This window comes from Eumetopias jubatus, unplaced genomic scaffold (genome assembly GCF_037043125.1).
Source record: "Eumetopias jubatus isolate StellerSeaLion01/CBP00866 unplaced genomic scaffold, mEumJub1_p1.0 scaffold_6, whole genome shotgun sequence".
Classification (NCBI taxonomy): Eukaryota; Metazoa; Chordata; class Mammalia; order Carnivora; family Otariidae; genus Eumetopias; species Eumetopias jubatus.
The window spans coordinates 95,498,902-95,524,402 of NW_028274812.1; the positions used below are offsets into that span (position 1 = coordinate 95,498,902).

Below are 25,501 nucleotides of genomic sequence, written 5' to 3' on the forward strand. Positions count from 1 at the left end.
ACCCAAAGCAATCTATAGATTCAGTGTAATCCCTTAAAATACCAATAGCATTTGGGGCACCTGGGTGGCTCTTTTGGTTAAGCAACTAACTCTTGATTTCATCTCAGGGTCATGCGATAGAGCTCTGCATTGGGCTCCATGCTGAGCATGGAGACTGCTTAAGTTTCTGTCTCTCTCCCTCTCCCCCTCTTTCCACCCCTTCCCTTCCTCTTCATGCTTACACTCCCGACCCCTGCAAAATATGTGTATATATGCCAACAGCATTTTTCACAGAACTGGAACAAGTTCACCTAAGTCTCAAAATACTTTCCTTTTCTAATCATAAAGGAAACTCTGTTAAATGAGGATTGATGTGTCATAGAGATAGGGTTTTAATGTAGATATGTGTTTAACTGTTCAAAGATTTTTTTCCCAGTGGATTTTGACAAGGGTTAAGTTGAATATATGATGATATTTTTTAGGTTGAAATGTATTTTCTTTCATTAATTTTAGTTTTATTTTCAGGGTGACCGTGGACTTCCTGGTTTTCCTGGGCTTCATGGAATACCGGGATTAAAGGTTGAAAAAAAATCTAGTCTTTTAATATTCAGTAATGTTGCATTTTATTTTAAATTAAAACTTCTTTATGTTACAAATGTGTTATAAATGTTCAAATGTGAAGTATATTAAAGTAAATGATTGGATTACTATCATAATTTACATAAAGCTTTTTGCAAATTTTCTTTAAAATTTCCAGTCACAAATTTTTTGGTGTTTAAACATTGATGAGTAAGTTTTAATATATGGAAATTCTTTTAACTATAAACCCTGTTATGGTACCAACTATCCTTATTTTTCCTTGTTTTTCTTCAGAAAGCCTCAAAAATAGGGCTTTTATAAACAAAGCTTAAATTATTTCTATTTTATTTTATATTGGCAATTAAACTTGGTTTATAATTGGTGCTGTTTTTTTTTCTTTAAGGTTTAAGGGACATTTTCATATTTCTCTAAAACTCAGTAATTTAATTCCAGTTAGTGAACATACAGTGTCATATTAGTTTCAGGTGTACAATATAATGATTCAACAATTCTCTACCTCATTACTCAGTTCTCATCATAAGTTTACTCTTAATCCCCTTCACCTATTTCACCCATCCCCCACATCCCCTCTGATAGGCTTTATTTTAAATGAATAAAGTTGTCTTTTTTTTTCAACAAAAACTTGAAGCATACTTCAGAATACATGGTTTGAAAAGATATATTTAAAACAAGAGAAATAGAATACACATTTTCTTCAGGTACACACAGAAGGATTCCCTGGTTAAATCACATAAAAATAGACATAAATACTGGAATTAAAATAAAAAATTAAAAAATAACTAAAAATAAAATTCAGTATTTATATTTTGTCTTTTAGGGTGAAATGGGCCCCAAAGGAGATAAAGGATCAACTGGATTTTATGGCAAAAAGGGAAGTATGGATTATAAAACAAAGTATCTGTATGGAACTTTGGATGTCATAGAAGTAGAAAACTTGTGTTTCAGTCCCAGCTCATTCACCATTATAGCAATTAGCTTTGTTCAGCTTTCTCAGGAAATTTATTTAGAATAATGAAAAAATAGAATAATACCTGGTGTGTGGTATTTTGTAAGAATACATCATGTTATTGATCATTCTGAATTTTTAAAGTATTTATAGAGAGAGATTCCTTGGGAGGAAGTAGGAGCTGCTTAACAGCATGTCCATGGAGAATCAGTTACGGGCCTTCTGATTTCCTCACATTGAAAGATGATTATATTTTCTGTATATTATATTTACAATACTCACTGCTTTTTAATTTTGCCAAGATGTGGTTTCTGTTTTTAGATGCTTGAAATCCTGCATTCACCATTGCTTTTTAATGTCTTTGTGTCCACTGGCCTGGTAAAATAATGCTTTGCCAGGAGTTGTAGAGCCAACTCTATCTGTAGTTCCATGAATTCTGTCATGACGTAAAGAGGTTAACTTTTTAACTTAAGTTTGAGTTGGAATTTTTAAAATCATTATTGTACCACCTCTGGGGATGGTGTCTAGAGGCATTCCCAACGGTCCAGCTAACATCACAGGCTATTCTACAATACAGCCTCTAGCAAAACTAGGCTGTCCAGAACTTCTGGTAAAAGAATTGTTTACCTTTGTACCAAGAAAAAGTTGGGAAACCACCAAGATCCACATGTGTGTGCCCAACCCAACTTCAAAGAATTTGTGTTGTGAGACCTAAAGTCTTAGGAATTTGCCTAAAATGAAAAAACATGTCAGCAGGGCACATTGTGGTTCCATGTGTGCTAAATATGCCCATGCCAAGGTCAAGCATGCTTGCTGTATTGAGCAGAAAATCATTGTGGATGTGTTGAAGACACAAGCACAGAGTCAGAAAGCTAAGCAAACAAAAAATGAAGCTTTTTTGAGTAACAAAAATAAAAATTAAAAATAAAATTATTGCATGGATTGTTTTCCAAATGTTTGTTTTTAATACAGGGTGCAAAAGGTGAAAAGGGAAATGCTGGATTTCCTGGCCTTCCTGGACGTGTTGTGAGTTTGATAGAAAAAGCTCTTCAGTATTTTACTTTAAATAAAAATTGTACTGTCTTCTTTTAGAAAGAAAAATTAGTGCAAAAAATATATTAAAATACATGTGTTTATTTTTTAGGGAGAACCAGGAAGACATGGAAAGGATGGATTAATGGGTAGTCCTGGTTACAAGGTATTTACATAAAAAAAACAAAATATTTCTGTAACTTGTGAGTGAACATTAGAAAAATGTACTGATACTTGACTTTGTTTACATTACAACATTGGTATAAAATGAGCTGAAAGTTGTTTCACTGTAATTTAAAAATGGTAGTAAATTTCTTTTGAGTCTATTGTGAATTCTTAGGTGTTAGAAATAGAATCTCTGGATGTTAGAAGGTTGAACTTCGTTGATAAGCCATTCAGATTGGTTTGTTTGGTGGGTTAGAGGCAGAGGTACCAAGCTCTTATCTACCAATAAGGGAGGTACTTGGGTGGGAGGTAGGGGGACTTCATCCTTAACCTTAACAACTTCTTTTATCAGTTGTGTGATATTAGTATGAGAGAATTAGAGCAAGAGGAACTGCAAAGTGCCTCTCATTCACCACCCCTAAAAAACTCAAGGCACATGCCCTTACGATGATGGGTTAGCACCATCATATTCTTACATAAAGAAACTTTTTGGTTAATAATCAAATAGAAATGGGCTTTCTATGCTGTAGCTTGTTAAATAAAAGGATATCAATCCTGTGTATATATTTAAGTCAGTCTACCTGGAATGTGCGAACAGCCCACATAATTGTTCTGCTATAAGTTTTTTGAATACCTAAGGAGAGGATTTGTGTAATCCATCAACCAGTGAGGCCACTTGGTCAGGCGTTGGATTTAGAGATGTCATCATGTTCCCTAGTCATCAGGCCAAACTTGCTCAGAAATCCAGTTCAGATTTTCTTGGTCTGCTACTGATTTCTTTTTTGTTGGACAAATTATTCATTTATTTGCTTAAGTATTATGAAAGTTCCCCAAATATCCATGACTCCTTAAATATTATAAATAGTGCTTCCTGAATTTAAAATATTGGGGCTCATTTGCTAACCCTTCATCATAAGAGCTCAGTCATGTGTTAATTATATTTCACTGGTTCTGTATTTTATTTCCCATTTGTTAATTAAACAGATATTTATTAGGTGCTAGACATACAGAGGGGAAGAAGACCGTCACAACCCTTATTTTTATGGAGTTTGTAATCTAATCTCTCTTTATTAAAGAACACAGATTCTTTTCTTTACCTGCAAATTTAATTCATCTAATTTAATTTTTCTTTGTCTTCTGCTACCATTAGCCCATGTGCCCCAAGAAATGAGATTATAGTTTTTGGGGGTACTAAGGTTTAGAGAATAGAACTGAGTTGGATTCCCGCCACTTGGTGACTTTTTCTAACCAGCTGTATGTCCTTTGACAAATACTTTGACCTTCCAGTTTTCTCCATTTAAAAAATGGGATAAATGTTACCTACTTAGAATGGTGTGGTAGGGACTGAGAACAATAGAGCACCCAGCATAGTACTCGTCAGAGTATATATTCAATAAGGAATTAGTTTCTTTGTCCATTTTTTGATTAGAACATTGCTTTAAGATCCTTTTTTGAGCTTTTTTTTAAAAACCCACTTTATTGAGGTATGAGTGACATACAGAAATTACATATTTTATGTGTACAACTTGGTGAGTTTGTACATGAGTATATTCTCGAGAAACCATCACCACAATCAATGCCATAAACATATCTGTCACCTCCAAAAGTTTCCTCCCTCTCTATTTTTTTTTCGTGATGACAGCATTTAACGTAAGGTCTGCCTTCTTAGCTCATTTTAAAGTTTGCACTACAGCATTAACTGTAGGCACTAAGCTGTACAGTAGATTTCTAGGACTTACTCATTTTACATAATTGAAACTTTACCCTTTGACCAATACTCCCCTGTTTCTCCCTCTCCCCAGCCCCTGATAACCACCATTCTACTCTCTGCTTCTGTGAGTTTGACTGTTTTAGATTCCACCTGTAAGTGGGATCATATAGTATTTGTCTTTCTCTGTCTGGTCTATTTCACTTAGCATATGTCTTCTGGGTTCATCCATGTTGTAACAAATGGCAGGATTTCCTTCTTTTTTGAGGATGAAGCATATGTCTCTGTGTGTGTATGTGTCTATATGTCTTATCTGTGTCTATCTAGATATCACATTTTCTTTATTCAACTGTCAACAGACATTTAAGTTGCTTTTATGTTTTGACTATTGCGAGTAATGTTGCAGTGGACATGGCACTACATGTCTTCGAGATCCTGATTTCCATTCCTTTGGATATACACCCGGGAGGAAGATTGCCACAGCATATAGTAGTTATCTCTTTAATTTTTCGAGGAACCTCTGTAACTGTTTTCCATAGTGACTATATCAATTTACATTCCCACCAACAGTGTACAGGGCTTCTAGTTTTTCCACCTCCTTTCCAAGATTTTTTTTTTTTTTTTTTTTTTTTTTTGGCTAATAGCCCCAACAGATTTGAGATGATATTCCATTGTGGTTTTGATTTGCATTTCCCCATTGATTGGTGATGTTGAGCTCCTTTTCATATACTTGTTGGTCATTTATGCCTTTTTGCAGAAAAGACTATTCAGTTCCTTTGCCCATTTTTAAATTGGGTTGTTGTTATTATTACTGCTATTGAATTGTAGGAGTTCCTTATATATTTTGGATATTAACCCTTTATCAGATAGATACATAGCTTGCAAATATTTTCTCCTAATCTGTGGGTTGCCTTTTCATTTTGTTGATGGTTTTCTTTTTTGTGCAAAAGCCTTTTGGTTTGATGTAGTCCCACTTGTCTAATTTTGCTTTTGTTGCCTACGCTTTTGGTTCCTGGATTGTACGTAGGAATTTTGGGATTCTTTTTTCTATTTATATAAAAAAGCCATTGGGATTTTGATAGGGATTTCATTGAATCTGTAGGTCATTTGTGGTAGTGTGGACATTTTAACAATAAAAAATGTTCCAATCCATGAACTAGGGATTAGGAATGGCTTTTCATTTATTTGTGTCTTAATTTCTTTCATCAATGTTTTGTAGTTTTTAGTGTATAAGTCTTTCTCCTTTTTGGTTTAGTTTATTTCAAATTATTATTTTTGATGCTATTATAAATATGGGTTGCTTTCTTAATTTCCTTTTTGTATGGTTTGCTGTTAGTGTATAAAAGTGCAATTGACTTTTGTATGTTGATTTTGTATCCTGCAACTTTACTGAATTTATTAGTATTGACAGTTTTTTAATGGAGTCTTTAGGTTTTTCCATACATGAGATCATGTTATCTACAGAGATAATTTTATTTCTTTTACAATTTAGATGTTATTTATTTCTTTTTCTTGCCTTATTTCTCTGGCTAGTATTTCCAGTACTGTGTTGAAAAGAAGTGGCAAGAGTGGGCATCTTTGTCTTGTTCCTGATCTTAAAGGGAAAGCTTTCAGTTTTTTTTTTCATTAAATATGTTCACTGTGGGTTTTTCATATATATGTCATCTTTATTGTGTTGAGTTAAATTCCTTCTATACCTAGTTTTTTGAGAGTTTTAATCATGAAATGGTGTTATTTTGTCAAATGTTTTTTTCTACATTTCTTGAGATGATGTGATTTTTATCTTTTTTTCTGTTAATCTGATGTATCACATTGATTTGCATATACTGCTATCTTTGCATCCCAGGGATAAATCCCACTTGATTATGGTGGATGATCCTTTCAATATGCTGTTGAATTCAGTTTGATATTATTTCTTCAGGACTTCTTCACGTATGTTCATCAAGGATATTGGCCTGTAGTTTTCTTTCCTTGTGGTTTTATTATCATTTTAATACTAACCTCATAAAATGATTTGGGAACTGTTCCCTCTTTAATTTTTTGGAAGATTTTAAGAAGGATTCATATTAATTCTATAAATGATTAGTGGAATTTATCAGTGAAGTCTGCCTGTCCTGGGACTTTCTTTATTTTGGAAGATTTTTTCATCACTGATTCAATCTCCTTATTTGTTATTGGTCTGTTCAGGCTTTCTCTTTCTTCTTAATTCAGTCTTACTAGGTTTTATGTTTCTAGGAATTAATCCATTTCTTCTAGTTTTTCAGTTTGTTGGCATATAATTATTCATAAGAGTCCCTTGTGATCTTTTTTATTTCTGTGGCATCAATTGTAATGTCTCTTCTTTTGTTTCTGATTTTGAGTCTTCCCTTATTTTTCTTAGTCTAGCTAACTAAGGATCTGTCCATATTTTAGATCTTCTTAAAAAATAAACTCTGGCTTTAATTATTTTTTCTTTTGTTTTTGTATTCTCTGTTTCATTTATTCTTGCTCTAATCTTAATTATTTCCTTCCTCCAGCTAACTTTGGGCTTGGTTCTTTTTTTCCAGTTTTTGCCCTTTTTTGAAAAAAAAAAGATTTTTATTGATTTATTTGAGAGAGCGAGCACATGAGAGGGTGGGAGAGGCAGAGGGAGAAGGGGAAGCAGACTCCCCCCTGATCAGCGAGCCCTACTTGGGGCTCAATTCCAGGACCCTGGGATCATGACCTGAGCTAAAGGCAGATGCTTAACTGACTGAGCCACCCAGGTGTCCCTGGTTTATTTCCCTTTTTGATATTAATCTGGATAGTGTGTTTGCATGAACATACCTACAAGTGTAAACCTTATTTCACTTTTTAACAGGTTTATTCATAAATAAGCCACACGTTATAGAGGTTACCTATTTAATTTATTGCACACACAATTCAGTGATTTTGAGTATATTTACAGAGTTATTCAGTCATCAGTGCTATCTAATTTTAGAACATTTTCATCACTTCAAAAAGAAATCTTATACCCATTAGCAGTCACTCCCAATTTCCTCCCAGCCACTTATGCTCTATTTTTAGCCCTCTGCAACCTCTAATCTACTTTCTATCTTTGTGGATTTGTCCATTCTGAATATGGAGTTTTAGTTTGCATTTCCATGATGACTGGCAATGTTGATATCTTTTTATGGGCTTGTTGGCCATTGGTGTTATCTTCTTTTGTGAGATGTCTATTCAAAATATTTGACCAATTAAAAAAATTTGGGTTTTTGTCTTATTAATGAGTTGTAAGATTTCTTTATGTGTTCTGGCTATAAGTTCTTTATCAGATACATGTTTGAAAATACTTTCTTGCCCTCATTGGATTGTTTTCTCACTTCCTTAATTGTGTCTTTTGATAAGAAAAAGTTTTTAATCTAGATGAAGTCTAGTTTCTTAATTTTTTTTGTGGTTCATACTTTTTGTATCATATTTAAGAAAATTTACCTAACTTAAGGTTACAAGATTTTCTCTTGTCTTCTAAAAGAAAAAAAATCAGTTTTTCTAAATACTTATATTTAGAACATTATATTTTGTAAAACTTTATCATCTTAGCCTATAAATTTAGGTCTATGATCCATTTTGATGATTTTAATTTCTATGTATGACATGAGGAAAAAGTCAAGATTGATTTTTTTTCCATTAGTACACCTAATTCTTTCAGCATCATTTTTTTCTTTTAAAATTTTTTATTTAAATTTAAATTTTATTTAAATTCCATTTAATTAACATATACTGTATTATTAGTTTCAGAGGTAGAATTCAATGATTCAGGGCACCTGGGTGGCTCAGTCAGTTAAGCGTCTGCCTTGGGCTCAGGTCATCCTGGGATCAAGTCCCATATCCAGCTCCCTGCCTCTCCCTCTACCCCTCTCATCTGCTTGTGTTCTCACTCTCTCATGCTCTCTTTCTCAAATAAATAAATAAAATATTAAAAACTATTAAATATTAAAAGAATTCCGTGATTTGTCGGTTGCATATAACACTCAGGGTTCATTACATCAAACACCCTCTTAATGCCCCTCCCCCAGAAGATCAGCAAGAACAGCCAGCCAAGACCAAGTTTACCGATCAATGAGAACGGCAGAACTCCAGTGCTAGGGGAATACTGCACATAGAATTCATGGCTTTTTTCCCATGATTCTTTAGTCTTTCAAAGTTAATTTTTTTTAACTTTTTTTTTTGAATGTTTCTTTTTCCCTTTTTCAACCAACATCTTATCAATCCCTTTTTTAAAAAAATCTTTTATTTTTCCTTTTTAGAGTCATATTCTATCCCTTCATAGTAGTTACCCTTATTTTTGGTATATATATATAAATTGTTCTCTCTTTTGGTGTCATTTATTAAAAAGACTATCATTTCCCATTGAATTACATGAGCATTTTTGCCAAATAAAATTTGATCAATACATTTGAAACTATTTTTGGACTCTTGATTCTGTTGCACTAATCTATACCTCTGTCCTTTTGTCAACAACACGCTGCCTTGATTATCATAGCTTTAAAGTTTTGAAATCTGACAGTATAAGTATCTAAACTTGGTTTTCTTTTTAAAATTGTAATGGATATACTAGGTGTATGAAATTCCATATAAGCTTAAGTGTCAGCTTGAAAAACTTTATAAAAAAGCCCGAGTTTTATTAAGTATACTTTTTAGTTTGGAGTAGTTTTAGATTTATAGGAGAGTTGCAGATACAGTATACAGAATTCCCTTATACACTTTACCCAGTTTATCCTGATGTTAACATCTTATATTACTATGGCACACTTGTCAAAACTAAGAAATCAATATCAATGCATTGCTGTAAATTGAACTCCATACTTTATTTGGATTTTATTAGTTTTTCGAGAATGTCCTTTTTCTGTTCCATGATCTGATTGAGGATATACCACATAGCATTATTTTTTTATGCCTCCTTAGTCTTTTCTAATCTATGATAATTTCAGTCTTTTCTTCTTTTTCATGACTTTGACAGTTTTGAAGAGCTTTGGTTACGTATTTTGTAGAATGCCAATCATTGTGGGTTTTTCTGATGTTTTCCTCATGATTAGGCTGGAATTATAGGTTTTTTTTTTTTTTTTTTGGTGGGGAGGGAAGAATAACACAGAGGTGAAGTGCCCATATCATCATATCAGAGAGTATATACTATCCACATGACTAATCATTGATTATATTAACTTTGATCATTTGGTTATGGTAGTATTTGTCATGTTTCTTCACTGTGAAGTTATTGCTTTTTTCCTTGAACATTTTTTTTTGGAATTGAGTTACCAAGTCCAGCTGCTACTCAAGATAGGGCAGAAGGGCTGAGATTAAGCTTAAACTTTTAGAGAGGAGAGTATGTATATATATATATCTTTACACTTGTTTGAGGAGAGTTATGGTTGTAACAGTGAGCCTTCCAATCCATGAACATAGTATATCATTTCACGTATAGTTTTTCTTTAATTTATCTCAGCAATGTTTTGTAGTTTTCAGTGTACAGATCTTGTATGTCTTTTGTTAAATTCATACCCAAATATTTCATTTTTAAAAATACTCTTGTGAAGAGATTTTTAAAGATTTATTTTAAAGATTTATTTCTATGAAAATAGAACTAGTTTGGTATGTTGATCATATATCCTGCAATATTGCTAAACTCACTTAATGATTCCTGCACCTGTATTTGGAAATTCCTTAGATTTTCCTGTAAAGATGATCATGGTATTTAGAAATAAAGACCGTTTTCTTCTTCTAGACTAATCTATATGACTAAAATTTATTTTAATGATTTTATTCCACTGTACAGGCCCTCCAGTACAATCTTGAATAGTAGTGAGAGTATACATTTCTTGTCTTGTTCCTAACCATAGGTAGTCTTTTACCAGCAACCGTTAGTTGTTGATTTTATATGGAAACCCTTTATTGGGTTGAGGAAATTCCTTTTTATTTGTAGTCTTTTGAGAGTTTTTCTCTTTAATTATGATTAGGTGTTGAATTTTTCAAAAACATTTTGGCATTTATTGATTTATATTGTTTTCCTCCCTTATTTCATTAATATGATGTATAACATTGATTTTGTATGTTACACTAATTTTGCATTATTGGGATAAATGCCAATTAGCCATTTTATATTCTTTTTATATACTGCTGGATTCAATTTGGAAATATTTTATTAAGTACTTTTGTGTCTGTGTTCATGAGAGATAATGGTCAGTTTTCTTGTGATTTTTTTTTTATATGGCTTTGGTATCAAGGTAATATTAGCTTTTCTGAAAGATTTGTGTAGAATTGGTATCATTTCTTCCTTGTTTGGTAGAATTTACCAGTGAAACTGTCTGGACTTGGGCTTTGTAAGTGTACGGAAGATTCTAATTACTAATTAAATTCTTTTACTAAATATTGGGCTATTTAGTGTTTTTCTTTCTTCTTAAGTTTTGGTAATTTGTGCCTTTCAAGGAATTTGTTCATTTCATTTCATTTTCAGTTTGTTGGCATATTTTATTTATTACATTGCATTATTCTTGTCCTTTTAAAATTATTTGTTTTATTTTTTAAATTTTAATTCTAGTGTAGTTAACATACAGTGTTATGTTAATTTCAGGTGTATGGTATAGTGATTCAGCAAGCCTATCCATTACTCAGTGCTCATCACGAAAAGTGTATTCTTTAATCCCCATCACCTATTTCACCCATCACCCACCCCATGCACCTTCCCTCTGGTAACCATCACTTTGTTCTCTATTGTTAAGAGTCTGTTTCTTGGTTTGTCTTTCTTTTTTTCTCTTTGCTCATTTGTTTTGTTTCTTAAATTCCACACATGAATGAAATCATGTGGTATTTTTCTTTTTCTGACTATTCCACTTAGCATTATACTCTCTAGCTCCATCCACCTTGTTGCAAATGACAAGATTTCATTCCTTTTTATGGCTGAATAATATTCCATTGTATATATGTGCCACATCTTTATCCATTCATCTTTTGATGGGCACTTGGGCTGCTTTCATATTTGGCTTTGTAAATAATGCTGCAATAAGTAGAGGGATGCATATGTCCCTTTGAATTAGTGTTTTTGTATTCTTCAGGTAAATACCTAGTAGTGCAATTAAGGATCTTGGGATAGTTCCATTTTTAACTTGTTGAAGAACCTCCATACTGTTTTCCACAGTGGCTGCACCAGTTTGTGCTCCTACCAGAAGTGCACAAGGGTTCCTTTTTATGCACATCCTCTCCAGCATTTGCTTCTTGTGTTTTGTATTTTAGCCGTTCTGACAGGTGTGAGGAGATACCTAATCGTAGTTTTGATTTGCATTCCCTGATGATGATGAGGAGGAGGAGGAGGAGGAGGAGCATCTTTTCATGGGTCTGTTGGCCATCTCTGTGTCTTCTTTGGAGAAATGTCTGTTCATGTCTTCTGCCCATTTTTAAAATTGTATTATTTGTTTTTTTGGTAGTTGAGTTGTATTTTGGATACTAACCCTTTATCAGAGATGTCATTTGCAAATATATTCTTCCATTCAGAAGGTTGTCTTTTAGTTTTGTTGACTGTTTCCTTTGCTGGGCAGAAGCTTTTTACTTTGACATAGTCCCAATTGTTTATTTCTGCTTTTGTTTCCCTTGCCTCAGAAGACATATCTAGAAAAAAGTTGTTAAGGTTGATGTTGGAGAAATTACTGCCTGTACTTCTTCTAGGATTTTTATGGTTTCAGGTCTCACAGTTAAGTCCTCAATTCATTTTGAATTTATCTTTCTGTTTGGTGTAAGCAAGCAGTCCAGTTTCATTCTTTTGCATGTAGCTGTCCTTTTTTCCACAACACCATTTGTTGAAGAGATTGTCTCTTTCCCATTGGATATTCTTTCCTGCTTTGTCAAAGATTAATTGACCATATACATGTGGGTTTATTTCTGGGCTTTCTGTTCTATTACATTGATCTATGTGTCTCTTTTTGTGCCATATTCTTGTCCTTTTAATGTATGATTTTTAATGTTCTTTCATTCCTGATATTATATATTATGTAATAATCATTTGTTATTGGTGGTTATAATTGAATTCATGCACCGCAGGGTTTTTTCTCATCTTCTCCATTATCACCTGGGCCTGATGCTCTTTGTGTTGAATAGCTTCTTGATAACTTTCTCTTATTTCTTACATGGAAATTGGTTGGCTTAAGCACTCTATCTCTCACAGGGTCAATAATAGTAAACTTCATTCTTTTAGGAAATTAGTCATTCCATCTAGATTTTTCAAATGACTTATACAGGATTGTGCAAAATCCCTTAATGGTTTTTAAAAAGTTTTCTTGGTTTCATTAATTATTCTTCATTTATTATTTCTTTGAATATTTATGCTTTCGCTTTCTACTTTTTTTTTGCTTGATTATAAATGAGATTTTGGCTTTTTTATTTTGTTGGTTTTTTTTTTTCTTCGAAGATCCAACGTAATTTTTAACTTCATTGATTTTCCATTTCTGGTTTTTCTTTTGTTTTTATTTTTGTACTATTTCCTTCCTTCCTTCCTTCCTTTTTTTTCCTTATATTCTTCTAGATTTTACAATTGGGAAGAAGTGAATTCATTTATTTTCACTACATTGCTATTTTTTGCTTTTAGTATTTAAATTTATACTTTTTTTATTATTGCTTCAATTGTATTCCCTTGATTTTAATGTGCAGTGTTTTCATTATTACTTTTTAGAAATTCTGTAATTTTGATCTTATTTCTCTTTTTCCTAGAAATTGTTTAAAAGTTTAAAAAAATTTAGGTTGAAAATTCTTTTATTTTGATTCTGTTGTCAACTTCTGGTTTTATTGCACTATATCGGAGAGTGTTATTTGCATAATGTCTTCTTAATGGGATTTGTTGTAATTTTTTCCTGGACTTATATGTTCAATTGTCAGAAATGTTTCCTGTCATATAAGAAGGTAAATGTCTGTTTTGAGAATGGGAAACTCAATATACATTTGTATAAATTTTCTTTATTGAATATGTTCTTTAAATATTCTGTATACTTTTTTTTTTTACCTATCTTGTGTCATCTAGTCATTTTTATGTAGTCTTCTATCCTCTGTTTCATGAATGTGGTTTTTATTTGTTGCATGGATATTCATAACTGTTACATCTTCATTTTGGATTGTGGCTTTTGACATTATCAACTATCACTTTTTTGTCTCCCGTAATAATTTTTAGCTGGAAGTTTACTTTGTCTTATATATGAGAATTGCATTTCTTCATTTTGATAATTCTTATTTGCTTGCTTAAACCTTTGCACATTCTTCGGTTGTTTGCTTTTTCAATAATTTTTAGTTTCTCTTATCTCAGGTGTATAGTTGGTCTTTCCTTTTAAAAGCAGTTTGAAATTTTTTTCTTTTAAGAGGTTGAGTCTATTTGTATTCACTGTTAGGTTTGGCCTTACATCTGTCATAATGCTTATGTTATAATTTTGTTATATTACTATGTGCCCTGTGCACTATTTGCTATCCTTCTTTCTCAGTGTGGTCAGTTTTGAATTTCTTTTTGCTTTGACTTTCTTTGGGATTTAGGAAGTTTATGTTTTTCCAGTGCTCTTTTTCCTTTCAGTTTTATTGAGTTAATTGACATACAGCACTGTATAAATTTAAGGTGTACATCAGAATGATTTTACCTACATGTATTTTGGAACGATGACCACAAAAATTTCAGTTAACATCCATCACCTCTCATAGAGGTCTAAAGAAATTTTTTTCTTGTTATAAGAACTCAGGATCTCTAGTCTCTCAGCAGCTTTCAAATATACCACACAGCAGTGTTAACTACTAAGAGTCTTTATACAAATACCTTTAGTCATCTATAAAAATACAGTTTAGAATTCCTTTAGCAGCCTTTTGCCTTCCTTAGGCATCTATGCTTTGTGTTGCTAACTTTAAATGATACCTTATCATCTCTGTGGCAGTTAATGAATTTATTCTATTTTCCTCTTTCCTTCCTCCTTTTCTTCTTATTTGTTTAATGATATTACTTCTACTTCATCAGATTATGTAATATTTATAAACGAGTTTCCATTCATGCTTCTCCTTTGCTTCAAATCTACAATTAAATATATTCAGTGTTCATCACCAGCCACTTTACCAATAATTCCTAGTCACCATTTTGGTTTATGAAGCTTCTTCTATAGTGTATTCCTTAGGAAGTGCTTGTGAATACAGTATTCTCTGAATTCTTGTATTTTAACATGTTTTCGTTGTTCTTGCTACTTGAATGACAATTTGGCTGTCACTGTCTTGTTGCTGTCATTATAAACTCTTGTCTCAGTGCTTTTCACTGTTTTTCTTTGAATTTCTTTGAGATGTTGTTCCATGGCTGTTATGTGTACTTCTGAAGTCAACCTAATTGTCTTTCCTGTGTAAGTGGCTTTGTCTTTTCGTATGGAAACCTGGAGGGTTAAAAGAAAACAAAACAAAAACCTTTATGTGAAAAGTCTAAGAGCATAATTTATGTCTCAGAATTAAGAATTCCACTTATCCCAGAATCCTTTTAATAACTGGATTCAGGGCAGGGGGCAGAGCAAGATGGTGGAGGAGTAGGAGACCTGGATTTCGTCTGGTCCCAGGAATTCAGCTGGATAGGGATCAAACCATTCTGAACACCTATGAACTCAACAGGAGATCGAAGAATGGCAACAACTCTCTGAACAGAAAAGCAACCACTTTCTGGAAGGTAGGATGTGTGGAGAAGTGAATCCGAGGTGATATTTGAGAGGCTAGACAGTGGGGGAGGGGGCCTCGCAAGGGAGGGAGCCTCTCAGGGGAGGGGGCCTCTGTCAGCTGCTTCTGGTAAGTGATAGAGCAGCAGAGCACAAAATCAGAACTTTTAGAAGTCAGCTCCGCTGAGGGACGTTGCTCCAGTGGCTAAGCAGGGGGTGGAACCCTCACGAGACAGTGTGGTCTCGGGACCCTCGGGGTCACAGAAAGACCGGGGGTGCCTGAGTGCGGCAGAGCTCCTAGGTATCACAGCGGGGAAGCCGGCTGCAGAGACGGAGCCGAGGTGCGGGCTCTCAGCTTGGGGTTGCCATAAATGGTGATCCGCGGCACAGTCGGGCCACTGCTCCTCCAGCAGGGACCCAACGAGCGGCAGATCCGGGGAGACTCCCCTTCCTACCCCCAGAGGAACTGCACGGGAGCACACCGCAGGGATCTGCTGGGTTTGGAGACTCCACACCGAGTCAGGTGCCAGAGATAAAAACGCTCGGTCACAGGCTGGGTGAGCACGGAGTGCGGCCAGAGACTGGAGAGATGGGAGTGACTGCTTTTCTCTGGGGGCGCACTGAGGAGCGGGGCCCCAAGTTCTCGGCTCCTCTGGGCAGAGATTGGGAGGCAACCATTTTCACTCTCATCCTCCAAAACTGTACAGAAAGCTAGCAGGGAACAAAATCTCCTGAGAGCAAACACTAGCAGATTACTTAGCCCGGACCAGGCAAGGGCGGGGCAATTCTGCCTCCGGCAAAGACATTTGGGAACCATGGCAACAGGCCCCTCCCCCAGAAGATCAGCAAGAACAGCCAGCCAAGACCAAGTTTACCAATCAAGGAAAACGGGAGAACTCCAGCGCTAGGGGAATACTGCACATAGAATCCATGGCTTTTTTACCATGATTGTTTAGTCTTTCCAAGTTAATTTTTTTAACTTTTTGTTTTTTTTAATTTTTCTTTTTCCCTTTTTCATCCAACATCTTATCAATCCCTTTTTTAAAAAACATTTTTATTTTTCAATTTTAGAGTCATACTTTATCCCTTTATAGTAGTTACCCTTATTTTTGGCATATATATATAAGTTGTTCTCTCTTTAAAATTTTGAGATACAGTTTCTTCTAACAGGTCAAAATATACCCTAAATCTCTAGTGTATGGCTTTGTTCTAGTCTCCTGCCCGATCACATTGTCTCCCTTTTTTTTTCTTTTTTAAGTCCTCTTCTTTCTTTTTTTTAACAACTTCTTATCAATTCCTTTTATAAAATTTTTTATAATTTTCATCTTTACAGTCATATTCCATCCCTTTATTGTATGAACCCTTATTTTTGTACATATATAAGTTTTTCTTTCTTTAAAATTTTGGGAGACACTTTCTTCTAACAGACCAAAATACACCCAAAATCTAGTGTGTGGCACTGATCTATGCACCAGCCTGATCATTTTGATCATATTCTGTTTTTTTGTTTTGTTTTGTTTTGTTCTGTTTTTCTTTTTATCTTTTTCTTTTCCTTTTTTCTTTCTTTCCCTTTCTTTTCCCCCAGCTACAGGTCTTTCCTGATTTGTTTAGAGTATATTTTCTGGGGACGTTGTTACCCTGTTAGCATTTTGTTCTCTCATTCATCTATTCTCCTCTGAACAAAATGACAAGACAGAAAAAATCACCTCAACAAAAAGAACAAGAGGTAGTACCAACTGCCAGGGACCTACTCAATACAGACATTAGTATGATGTCAGACCTAGAGTTCAGAAACATGATTTTAAAGATACTAGCTGGGCTTGAAAAAAGCATGGAAGTTATTAGAGAAATGGTTTCTGGAGAAATAAAAGAACTAAAATCTAACCAAGTCGAAATCAAAAAGGCTATTAATGAGGTGCAATCAAAAATGGGGGCACCAACTGCTAGGATAAATGAGGCAGAAGAGAGAATCAGTGATATAGAAGACCACATGATGGAAAATAAAGAAGCTGAGAAAAAGCGAGGTAAACAACTACTGGATCATGAGGGCAGAATTTGAGAGATAAGTGATACCATGAGATGAAACAACATTAGAATAATTGGGATCCCAGAAGAAAAAAAAGGAGAGAGGGGGGCAGAAGGTATATTGGAGCAAATTATAGCAGAGAACTTCCCTAATTTGGGAAAGGAAACAGGCATCAAAATCCAGGAGGCACAGAGAACCCCTCTCAAAATCAATAAAAGTAGGTCAACACCTCGACATCTAATAGTAAAACTTACGAGTCTCAGAGACAAAGAGAAAATCCTGAAAGCAGCTCAGGGGAAGAGATCTGTAACCTACAATGGTAGAAACATTAGATTGGCAACAGACCTATCCACAGAGACCTGGCAGGCCAGAAAGGACTGGCATGATATCTTCAGAGCACTAAACAAGAAAAATATGCAGCCAAGAATACTATATCCAGCTAGGCTGTTACTGAAAATAGAAGGAGAGATAAAAAGCTTCCAGGACAAACAAACACTAAAGGAATTTGCAAATACGAAACCAGCCCTACAAGAAACATTGAAAGGGGTACTCTAAGCAAAGAGAGATCCTAAAAGTAACATAGATCAGAAATGAACACAGACAGTATACAGGCACTACAAGGCAATACAATGGCACTAAATTCATATCTTTCAATAGTTACCCTGAATGTAAATGGACTAAATGCCCCAATCAAAAGACACAGGCTATCAGATTGGATTAAAAAACAAGCCCCTCAATATGCTGTCTACAGGAGACTCATTTTAGACCCAAAGATACCCCCAGATTGAAAGTGAGGAGGTGGAAAACCATTTACCATGCTAATGGACACCAAAAGAAAGCTGCGGTGGCAATCCTTATATCAGACAAATAAGATTTAAAATTAAAGACTGTAATAAGAGATGAGGAACGACACTCTAAGCTACTTAAAGGTCTATCCAACAAGAAGATCTAACAATTGTAAATATCTATGCCCCTAACATGGGAGCAGCCAATTATATAAGGCAATTAATAACAAAAGCAAAGAAACATATTGACAACAATACAATAATAGTGGGGGACTTTAACACCCCCTCACTGAAATGGACAGATCATCTAAGCAAAAGATCAACAGAGAAATAAAGACTTTAAATGAAACACTGGACCAAATGGACTTCACAGACATATTCAGAACATTCCATCCCAAAACAATGGAATATACATTCTTCCCTAGTGCCCATAGAACATTCTCCAGAATTGATCACATCCTAGGTCACAAATTAGGTCTCAACCAGTACCAAAAGATTGGGATTATTCCCTGCATATTTTCAGACCACAGTGCTTTGAAACTAGAACTTAATCACAAGAGGAAAGTCGGAAAGAACTCAAATACACGGAGGTTAAAGAGCATCCTACTAAAGAATGAATGGGTCAACCAGAAAATTAAAGAAGAATTAAAAAAAATTCATGGAAACCAATGAAAATGAAAACACAACTGTTCAAAATCTTTGGGATGCAGCAAAGGCAATCCTAAGAGGAAAGTATATAGCAATACAAGCCTTTCTCAAACAAGAAAGGTCTCAAATACACAGCTAAAGGAGCTGGAGAAAGAAGAGCAAATAAAGCCTCACCCCAGCAGGAAAAGAGAAACAATAAAGATCAGAGCAGAAATCAATGAAATAGAAACCAAAAAAAAACAGTAGAACAGATCAACGAAACTAGGAGCTGGTTCTTTGAAAGAATTACCAAGATTGATAAACCCCTGGCTAGACTTATCAAAAAGAAAAGAGAAATGACCCAAATCAACAAAATCATGAATGAAAGAGGAGAGATCACAACCAACACCAAAGAAATACAATTATAAAGACATATTATGAGCAACTCTATGCCAGCAAATTAGATAACCTGGAAGAAATGGGTGCATTCCTAGAGATGTATCAACTACCAAAATTGAACCAGGAAGAAATAGAAAACCTGAAGAGACCTATAACCACTGAGGAAATTGAAGCAGTCATCAAAAATCTCCCAACAGACGAGAGCCCAGGGCCAGATGGCTTCCCAGGGGAATTCTACCAAACATTTAAAGAAGAATTAATATCTATTCTTCTGAAACCGTTCCAAAAAATAGAAATGGAGGGAAAACTTCCAAACTCATTTTATGAGGCCACCATTACCTTGATCCCAAAACCAGACAAAGACCCTATCAAAAAGGAGAATTACCAATATCCTTGATAAACATGGATGCAAAAATTCTCACCAAAGTACTAGCCAATAGGATCCAACAGTACATCAAAAGGATTATTCACCACGACCAAGTGGGATTTATTCCTGGGCTGCAAGGTTGGTTCAACATCTGCAAATCATACAATACAATAACAAAAGAAAGAACAAGAACCATATGATCCTCTCAATAGATGCAGAAAAAGCATTTGACAAAGTACAGCATCCTTTCTTGATCAAAACTCTTCAGAGTAGAGGGATAGAGGGTACCTACCTCAATGTCATAAAAGCCATCTATGAAAAACCCACTGCGAGTATCATTCTCAATGGGGAAAAACTAGGTGCTTTCCCCCTAAGGCCAGGAATGTGGCAGGAATGTCCACTATCACCACTGCTATTCAACATAGTATTAGAAGTCCTAGCCACAGCAACCAGACAACAAAAAGAAATAAAAGGCATCCAAATCGGCAAAGAAGAAGTCAAACTCTCATTCTTTGCAGATGATATGATACTTTATGTGGAAAACCCAAAAGACTCCACCCCAAAACTGCTAGAACTCATACAGGAATTCAGTAAAGTGGCAGGATATGAAATCAATGCACAGAAATCAGTGGTATTCCTATACACCAAAAACAAGACAGAGGAAAGAGAAGTTAAGGAATAGATCCCATTTACAATTGCCCCCAAAACCATAAGATACCTAGGAATAAATCTAACCAAAGAGGCAAAGAATCTGTACTCAGAAAACTATAAAATACTCATGAAAGATATTGAGGAAGACACAAAGAAATGGAAAAACTTTCCATGCTCATGGATTGGAAGAACAAACATTGTGAAGATGTCAATGCTACCTAGAGCAATCTACACGTTCAATGCAATCCCCATCAAAATACCATCCACTTTTTTCAAAGAAATGGAGCAAATAATCCTAAAATTTGTATGGAACCAGAAAAGACCCCGAATAGCCAGAGGAATGTTGAAAAAGAGAAGCAAAGCTGGCGGCATCACAATTCCGGACTTCAAGCTCTATTACAAAGCTGTCATCAAGACAGTATGTTCCTGGCACAAAAACAGACACCTAGATCAATGGAACAGAATCGAGAGCCCAGAAATGGACCCTCAACTCTATGGTCAACACATCTTCGACAAAGCAGGAAAGAATGTCCAGTGGAAAAAAAGACAGTCTCTTCAACAAATGGTGTTGGGAAAATTGGACAGCCACATGCAGAAGAACAAAACTGGACCATTTCCTTACACCACACACAAAAATAGACTCCAAATGGTTGAAAGACCTCAATGTGAGACAGGAGTCCATCAAAATCCTAAAGGAGAACACAGGCAACAATCTCTTTGACCTCAGCTGCAGCAACTTCTTCCTAGAAACATCGCCAAAGGCAAGGGAAGCAAGGGCAAAAATGAACTATTGGGACTTCATCAAGATAAAAAGCTTTTGTACAGCAAAAGAAACAGCCAACAAAACCAAAAGACAACCGACAGAATGGGATAAGATATTTGAAAATGACAGATAAAGGGCTAGTGTCCAAAATCTATAAAGAACTTATCAAACTCAACACCCAAAGAACAAATAATCCAATCAAGAAATGGGTAGAAGACATTAACAGACATTTTTCCAAAGAAGACATCCAAATGGCCAACAGACACATGAAAAAGTGCTCAACATCGCTCGGCATCAGGGAAATCCAAATCAATACCTCAATGAGATACCACCTCACACCATTTAGAATTGCTAAAATTACAAGTCAGGAAATGACAGATGTTGGCAGGGATGCTGAGAAAGGGGAACCCTACTACACTGTTAGTGGGAATGCAAGCTGGTGCAACCACTCTGGAAAACAGTATGGAGGTTCCTCAAACAGTTGAAAATAGAGCTACCCTACGATCCAGCAGTTGTACTTCTGGGTATTTACCCCAAAGATACAAATGTAGGGATCCAAAGGGGTACGTGCACCCCGATGTTTATAGCAGCAATGTCCACAATAGCCAAACTGTGGAAAGAGCCAAGATGTTCATCAACAGATGAATGGATAAAGAAGAGGTGGTATATATATATATACAATGGGATATTATACAGCCATCAAAAGGAATGAGATCTTGCCATTTGCAACGACTTGGATATAACTGGAGGGTGTTATGCTGAACGAAATATGTCGATCAGAGAAAGACAGATATCATATGATTTCACTGATACGAGGAATTCTTAATCTCAGGGAACAAACTGAGGGTTGCTGGAGTGGGGGTGGGTGGGAGGGATGGGGTGGCTGGGTGATAGACACTGGGGAGGGTATGTGTTATGGTGAGTGCTGTGAATTGAAGACTGTTGAATCAGAGATCCATACCTTTGAAAGCAATAATGCAATATGTGTTAAGAAAAAAAAAAAAGATAGGAAGGGAAGAATGAAGGGGGCGAAATTGGAGGGGGAGATGAACTACGAGAGACTGTGGACTCTGCAAAACAAACTGAGGGTTCTAGAGGGGAGAGGGGTGTGAAGATGGGTTAGCCTGGTGATGGGTATTAAAGAGGGCACGTTCTGCATGGAGCACTGGGTGTTATGCACCAACAGTGAATCATGGAACATTACATCAAAAACTAATGATGTAAGGTATGGTGATTAACAACAATAAAAAGTTTAAAAATATGTGGATTCAGGGCTCCTTTTAATTCTGGAGTATTATCTTGGATTATAGTTTTTTAAATATGTATATATAATTAAGGTTTTATTGATTTATTTTAGAGAGAGAACATGATTGGGAGGGGCAAAAGGACAGGGAGAGAGAATCTCCGTGCTGAGCACGAATCCCGATGCGGGGCTTCATGTCATGACCCTGAGATCACTAACTGAGCTGAAACCAAGAGTCTATCACTTAACTGACTGAGCCACTCAGGTGCCCCTTGGATTATAGTTTTAAATAGAAGTTCTGTTACATTGTTTTAATTTATATCTAAGGACTCTAATTTTAGATATGTTGTGACTTCTTGAACTATCTTCTACCTCTACCACTTTCCTGACCTTTTTAATTTTTTTTTAAAAATTCATTTTTATTGGCTATGTTTAGTTTTTGTTCTCAGTGCCTTTAAAAATTTAAAGTTAAATATTTTCTCCCTTAGTTTCTAGTAATTTGTGATAGCTGAGATTATTCTATTTCCTGAATTCTTATTTTATATCATCCTTGTTTACATCTGAAAAATACTTGTGTAACATTAATCCAGGTTATGGCATTTTGTTGCAGTTTTTTCCTTCATGTTTATTTTTGTGTGAGGGAAATTTATTGAAATGTTTGGATTCTCATTTTCTGTTTTTCATTTAATAGTTTTGTTTAGATATTGTCTGCAAAGTTTCTCAATTTGAAATGTTTTACATATATTTAGACCTCTAATAGGGGTGTAAAAGTTTGAGTGGCTTAATAGGCTTCTTATATCTTGAGCATCTCCTTTTTATGTATAGTAAAGTTTGATGTTTATTTAATGGAATTGTTTATTGGGATGGGTTAAGTATCTTCTTTTGGGGAGGTGGAGAAATGAGAAGTACAATGTGTGCATTTAAGATTTCTGTGGCACATTTAAGAGTAGCTGTCCAGCAAGGAGTTAAATCCTGATAAGGAGCTCTATCTCATCTGGAGAGAGGAAGGAATGGGAGAGTGAACAGAACTGGAAGGGATTATGGTAGGAGCGTGCTTCTCCCTCTGCTACTCCCCCTGCTTGTGCTCACTTGTATGTACTCTTTCTCTCCTCTCTCTTTGACAAATTAAATCTTTAAGAGAGAGAGAGAGGGGTAAGGAGAAAAAAAAAAAAAGAATGGGTGGATGAAAATTCAGGTTAGTGTGCTGGTTTGGTGGCAAGATGGTTGACTTCCGTTTTCTCTAAAGAAGTGCAAATTGTCACCGGTTGAGAGGGAAAACGTAGTTTTTGTTGATTGGAGAACTTTTTATTTAGCTGTTTAGAAAACATGGCCCAGAGGAGATTAAAGAAATAGAAAAGCTGCGTTGAAGTCTCATTGAAGCTGGAAGTTACAGTCTGTGTAACTGTCCTACTATTTTCTCCAGAAATAGAGAAGCTGCGTTGAAGTCTCATTGAAGCTGGAAGTTACAGTCTGTGTGACTGTCGTACTCACATTGTTACACTTATATTATACTATACTTAGACTATAGCATTGCTGTACTGGGTCTGAGGAGGCTTTCAGTTTGATTTACTGAATATTGAGGTTTGCCTAAGCAAGTGCAGCAGATGAACAGTAAGGTAAAGGGTTGAGAATTTCAGTTAGCAATTGAAATACTGAAAAACAGTGTTTAAACTGGGTATGAAGAGACGTGAACCCAGGACAGGACACACGATAGCAAGAGACATAATTTATTGGATACTTACTACATGCCTGGCTCTTTTCCCAGCACTTTATATGCATTCTCACATTAATCTCATAAATCACTGAACTGTAGGTAAAAAAAAAAATTTATCCTTTTACAGATGAGGAAACTAAGAATGGAGATTAATAACTTGTCCAAGATCACGTAGCCATAATTCAATAACCAATGAAAATTCCTTTCACCAAATTGTTGAAAAATCACGTTACGCCCAAATAATCTTTCTCAAATATAGAAAATGTTGATGAAACTATTGACTCTATTGTTTTTATGATGTTTTAAAATATTAAAAGAGTAACTTTTTTAGATACTTATTTTTTCTAAAAATGCTAAACCATAGCAGTAGAAATATAAAAAGACTGTATTATTTGAAAGAATGCAATGTAAAAGAAATCATAAGACAAAGGATAGTTAAGACCCCAACTTTTTGGTGGCAATGGAGCAGCTAACTTTTATGAATCTTCCCTTCTGTTCCTAGAGATGTGCAAGGCACTTTCACAAAGCCTCTTAATTTATTTTGTTAAAAAAAAAATCTTACGACATTGGGAGTATTAATGTCACTTAGACAGTAAGGTCAGATTAAGACAGATGAATTAATTTATCCAGAAGTGTATTCAGTTACACAACAGAGATAGAATTCCAGGCCTAGTTTGTGTGGTTCCCCTCTCTGCATGATTCCTCCTAAACTTCTTGTCTGTTTATTTGGTAAGCAGGGAGAAGCTTCCCTAAGTCTTAGATCTTCGGTATATGTTTTGGCATGCTAGAGATTTGTTTACAAACTAAGAATCAACCATGTAGTAAGATCAAAGTCAAAATAAAGTATTTAACAATAAAATAAGGAAACTCCTCAAGATTAAATTATATTTTAATGGTCACCCACCTGATTTTGAGGGTTGCCATGGCCACAGAGTAAATTATTCTCCATTCTTTTAATTTTTTTGTGGGTAAGTACCAGAGGCCATAGCATGAAAGGAAATATACATGCAATGCAATTTTACATGTCTGTTTTTGGTTAAATTTCCTTCTTAAAAATAGCTGCTTTTTGTGGAATAAATCATCTTTGACATTAGCTGTAGAAACTGGATTTAGAAATAATGTTTCAAGTAACATTTTTTCAATTCTTTTATATTAAGAAAGAAATTAATAGGATAGCAAAATAATAAATTAGAGCTAGGGACATGCTATATGCGTTTTTCCACCGGTCAAACAAATATACACATACCACGTTCTCCAGGCCATGAAAGCAATCAAATGATCAGGTTAGGTTCTGATCACAATACTGAATTTCACAGGTTGTGTATTGCCTTTAATTATTTTATGGAAAATGGCCCAAAAGAAATCATCCTTCATCTCCCAGTGAAACATTATTCAGGCATTCAAGAGGACACTTACTTCTAGGTAAAGATGATTTACCACCATCTTTTGATAACCAGTGTGCATAATTTTACAACAGCAAGTGCTGTAGCCCTATCCATCAATGTTTTTCCTCATTTCCTTTATCCCCTCGAAATTAAACATTTAAGAATAAACAACCCATTTCTCCTTCCTTGATATGCTTTAGTGTTTATAAAGAAGGGGACTATACCTTTTGCTCAGCACAATTCTAAGTATTCTAAGTAATAATAATAAAAAAAACTCATGTAGATGTTTCTTGCCTTTAAAGAATGTGCAAGTCAGGAAAACAACACCTGTATAAACAAGATACCTGTTGAACAGCTTGGCCATCCTAAAACTCCATGCCAAGTGTAAAGCTATATATACAGTGTCGTTGTAGAGAGGTGTTGGTAAGAGCAGAAAGGATGTGTAAGTATCTT

The 25,501-nt window shown here is 35.0% G+C and overlaps 1 protein-coding gene across 4 annotated transcripts in view; it reads left to right on the forward strand.

Moving 5' to 3' along the window:
• Positions 1-25,501, forward strand: part of COL21A1 (collagen type XXI alpha 1 chain) — a 137,945-nt gene that overhangs the window by 68,183 nt on the left and 44,261 nt on the right. For 3 of the 4 annotated variants that reach the window (XM_028097801.2, XM_028097802.2, XM_088024341.1), the window contains 4 exons: positions 505-558; positions 1,397-1,448; positions 2,496-2,551; positions 2,670-2,723. In XM_028097801.2, coding sequence (XP_027953602.1) covers positions 505-558; positions 1,397-1,448; positions 2,496-2,551; positions 2,670-2,723 — 216 coding nt within the window. Of the gene's footprint in view, positions 1-504; positions 559-1,396; positions 1,455-2,495; positions 2,552-2,669; positions 2,724-25,501 lie in introns of those variants that run through there. The other variant, XM_088024342.1, reaches the window with a different exon arrangement.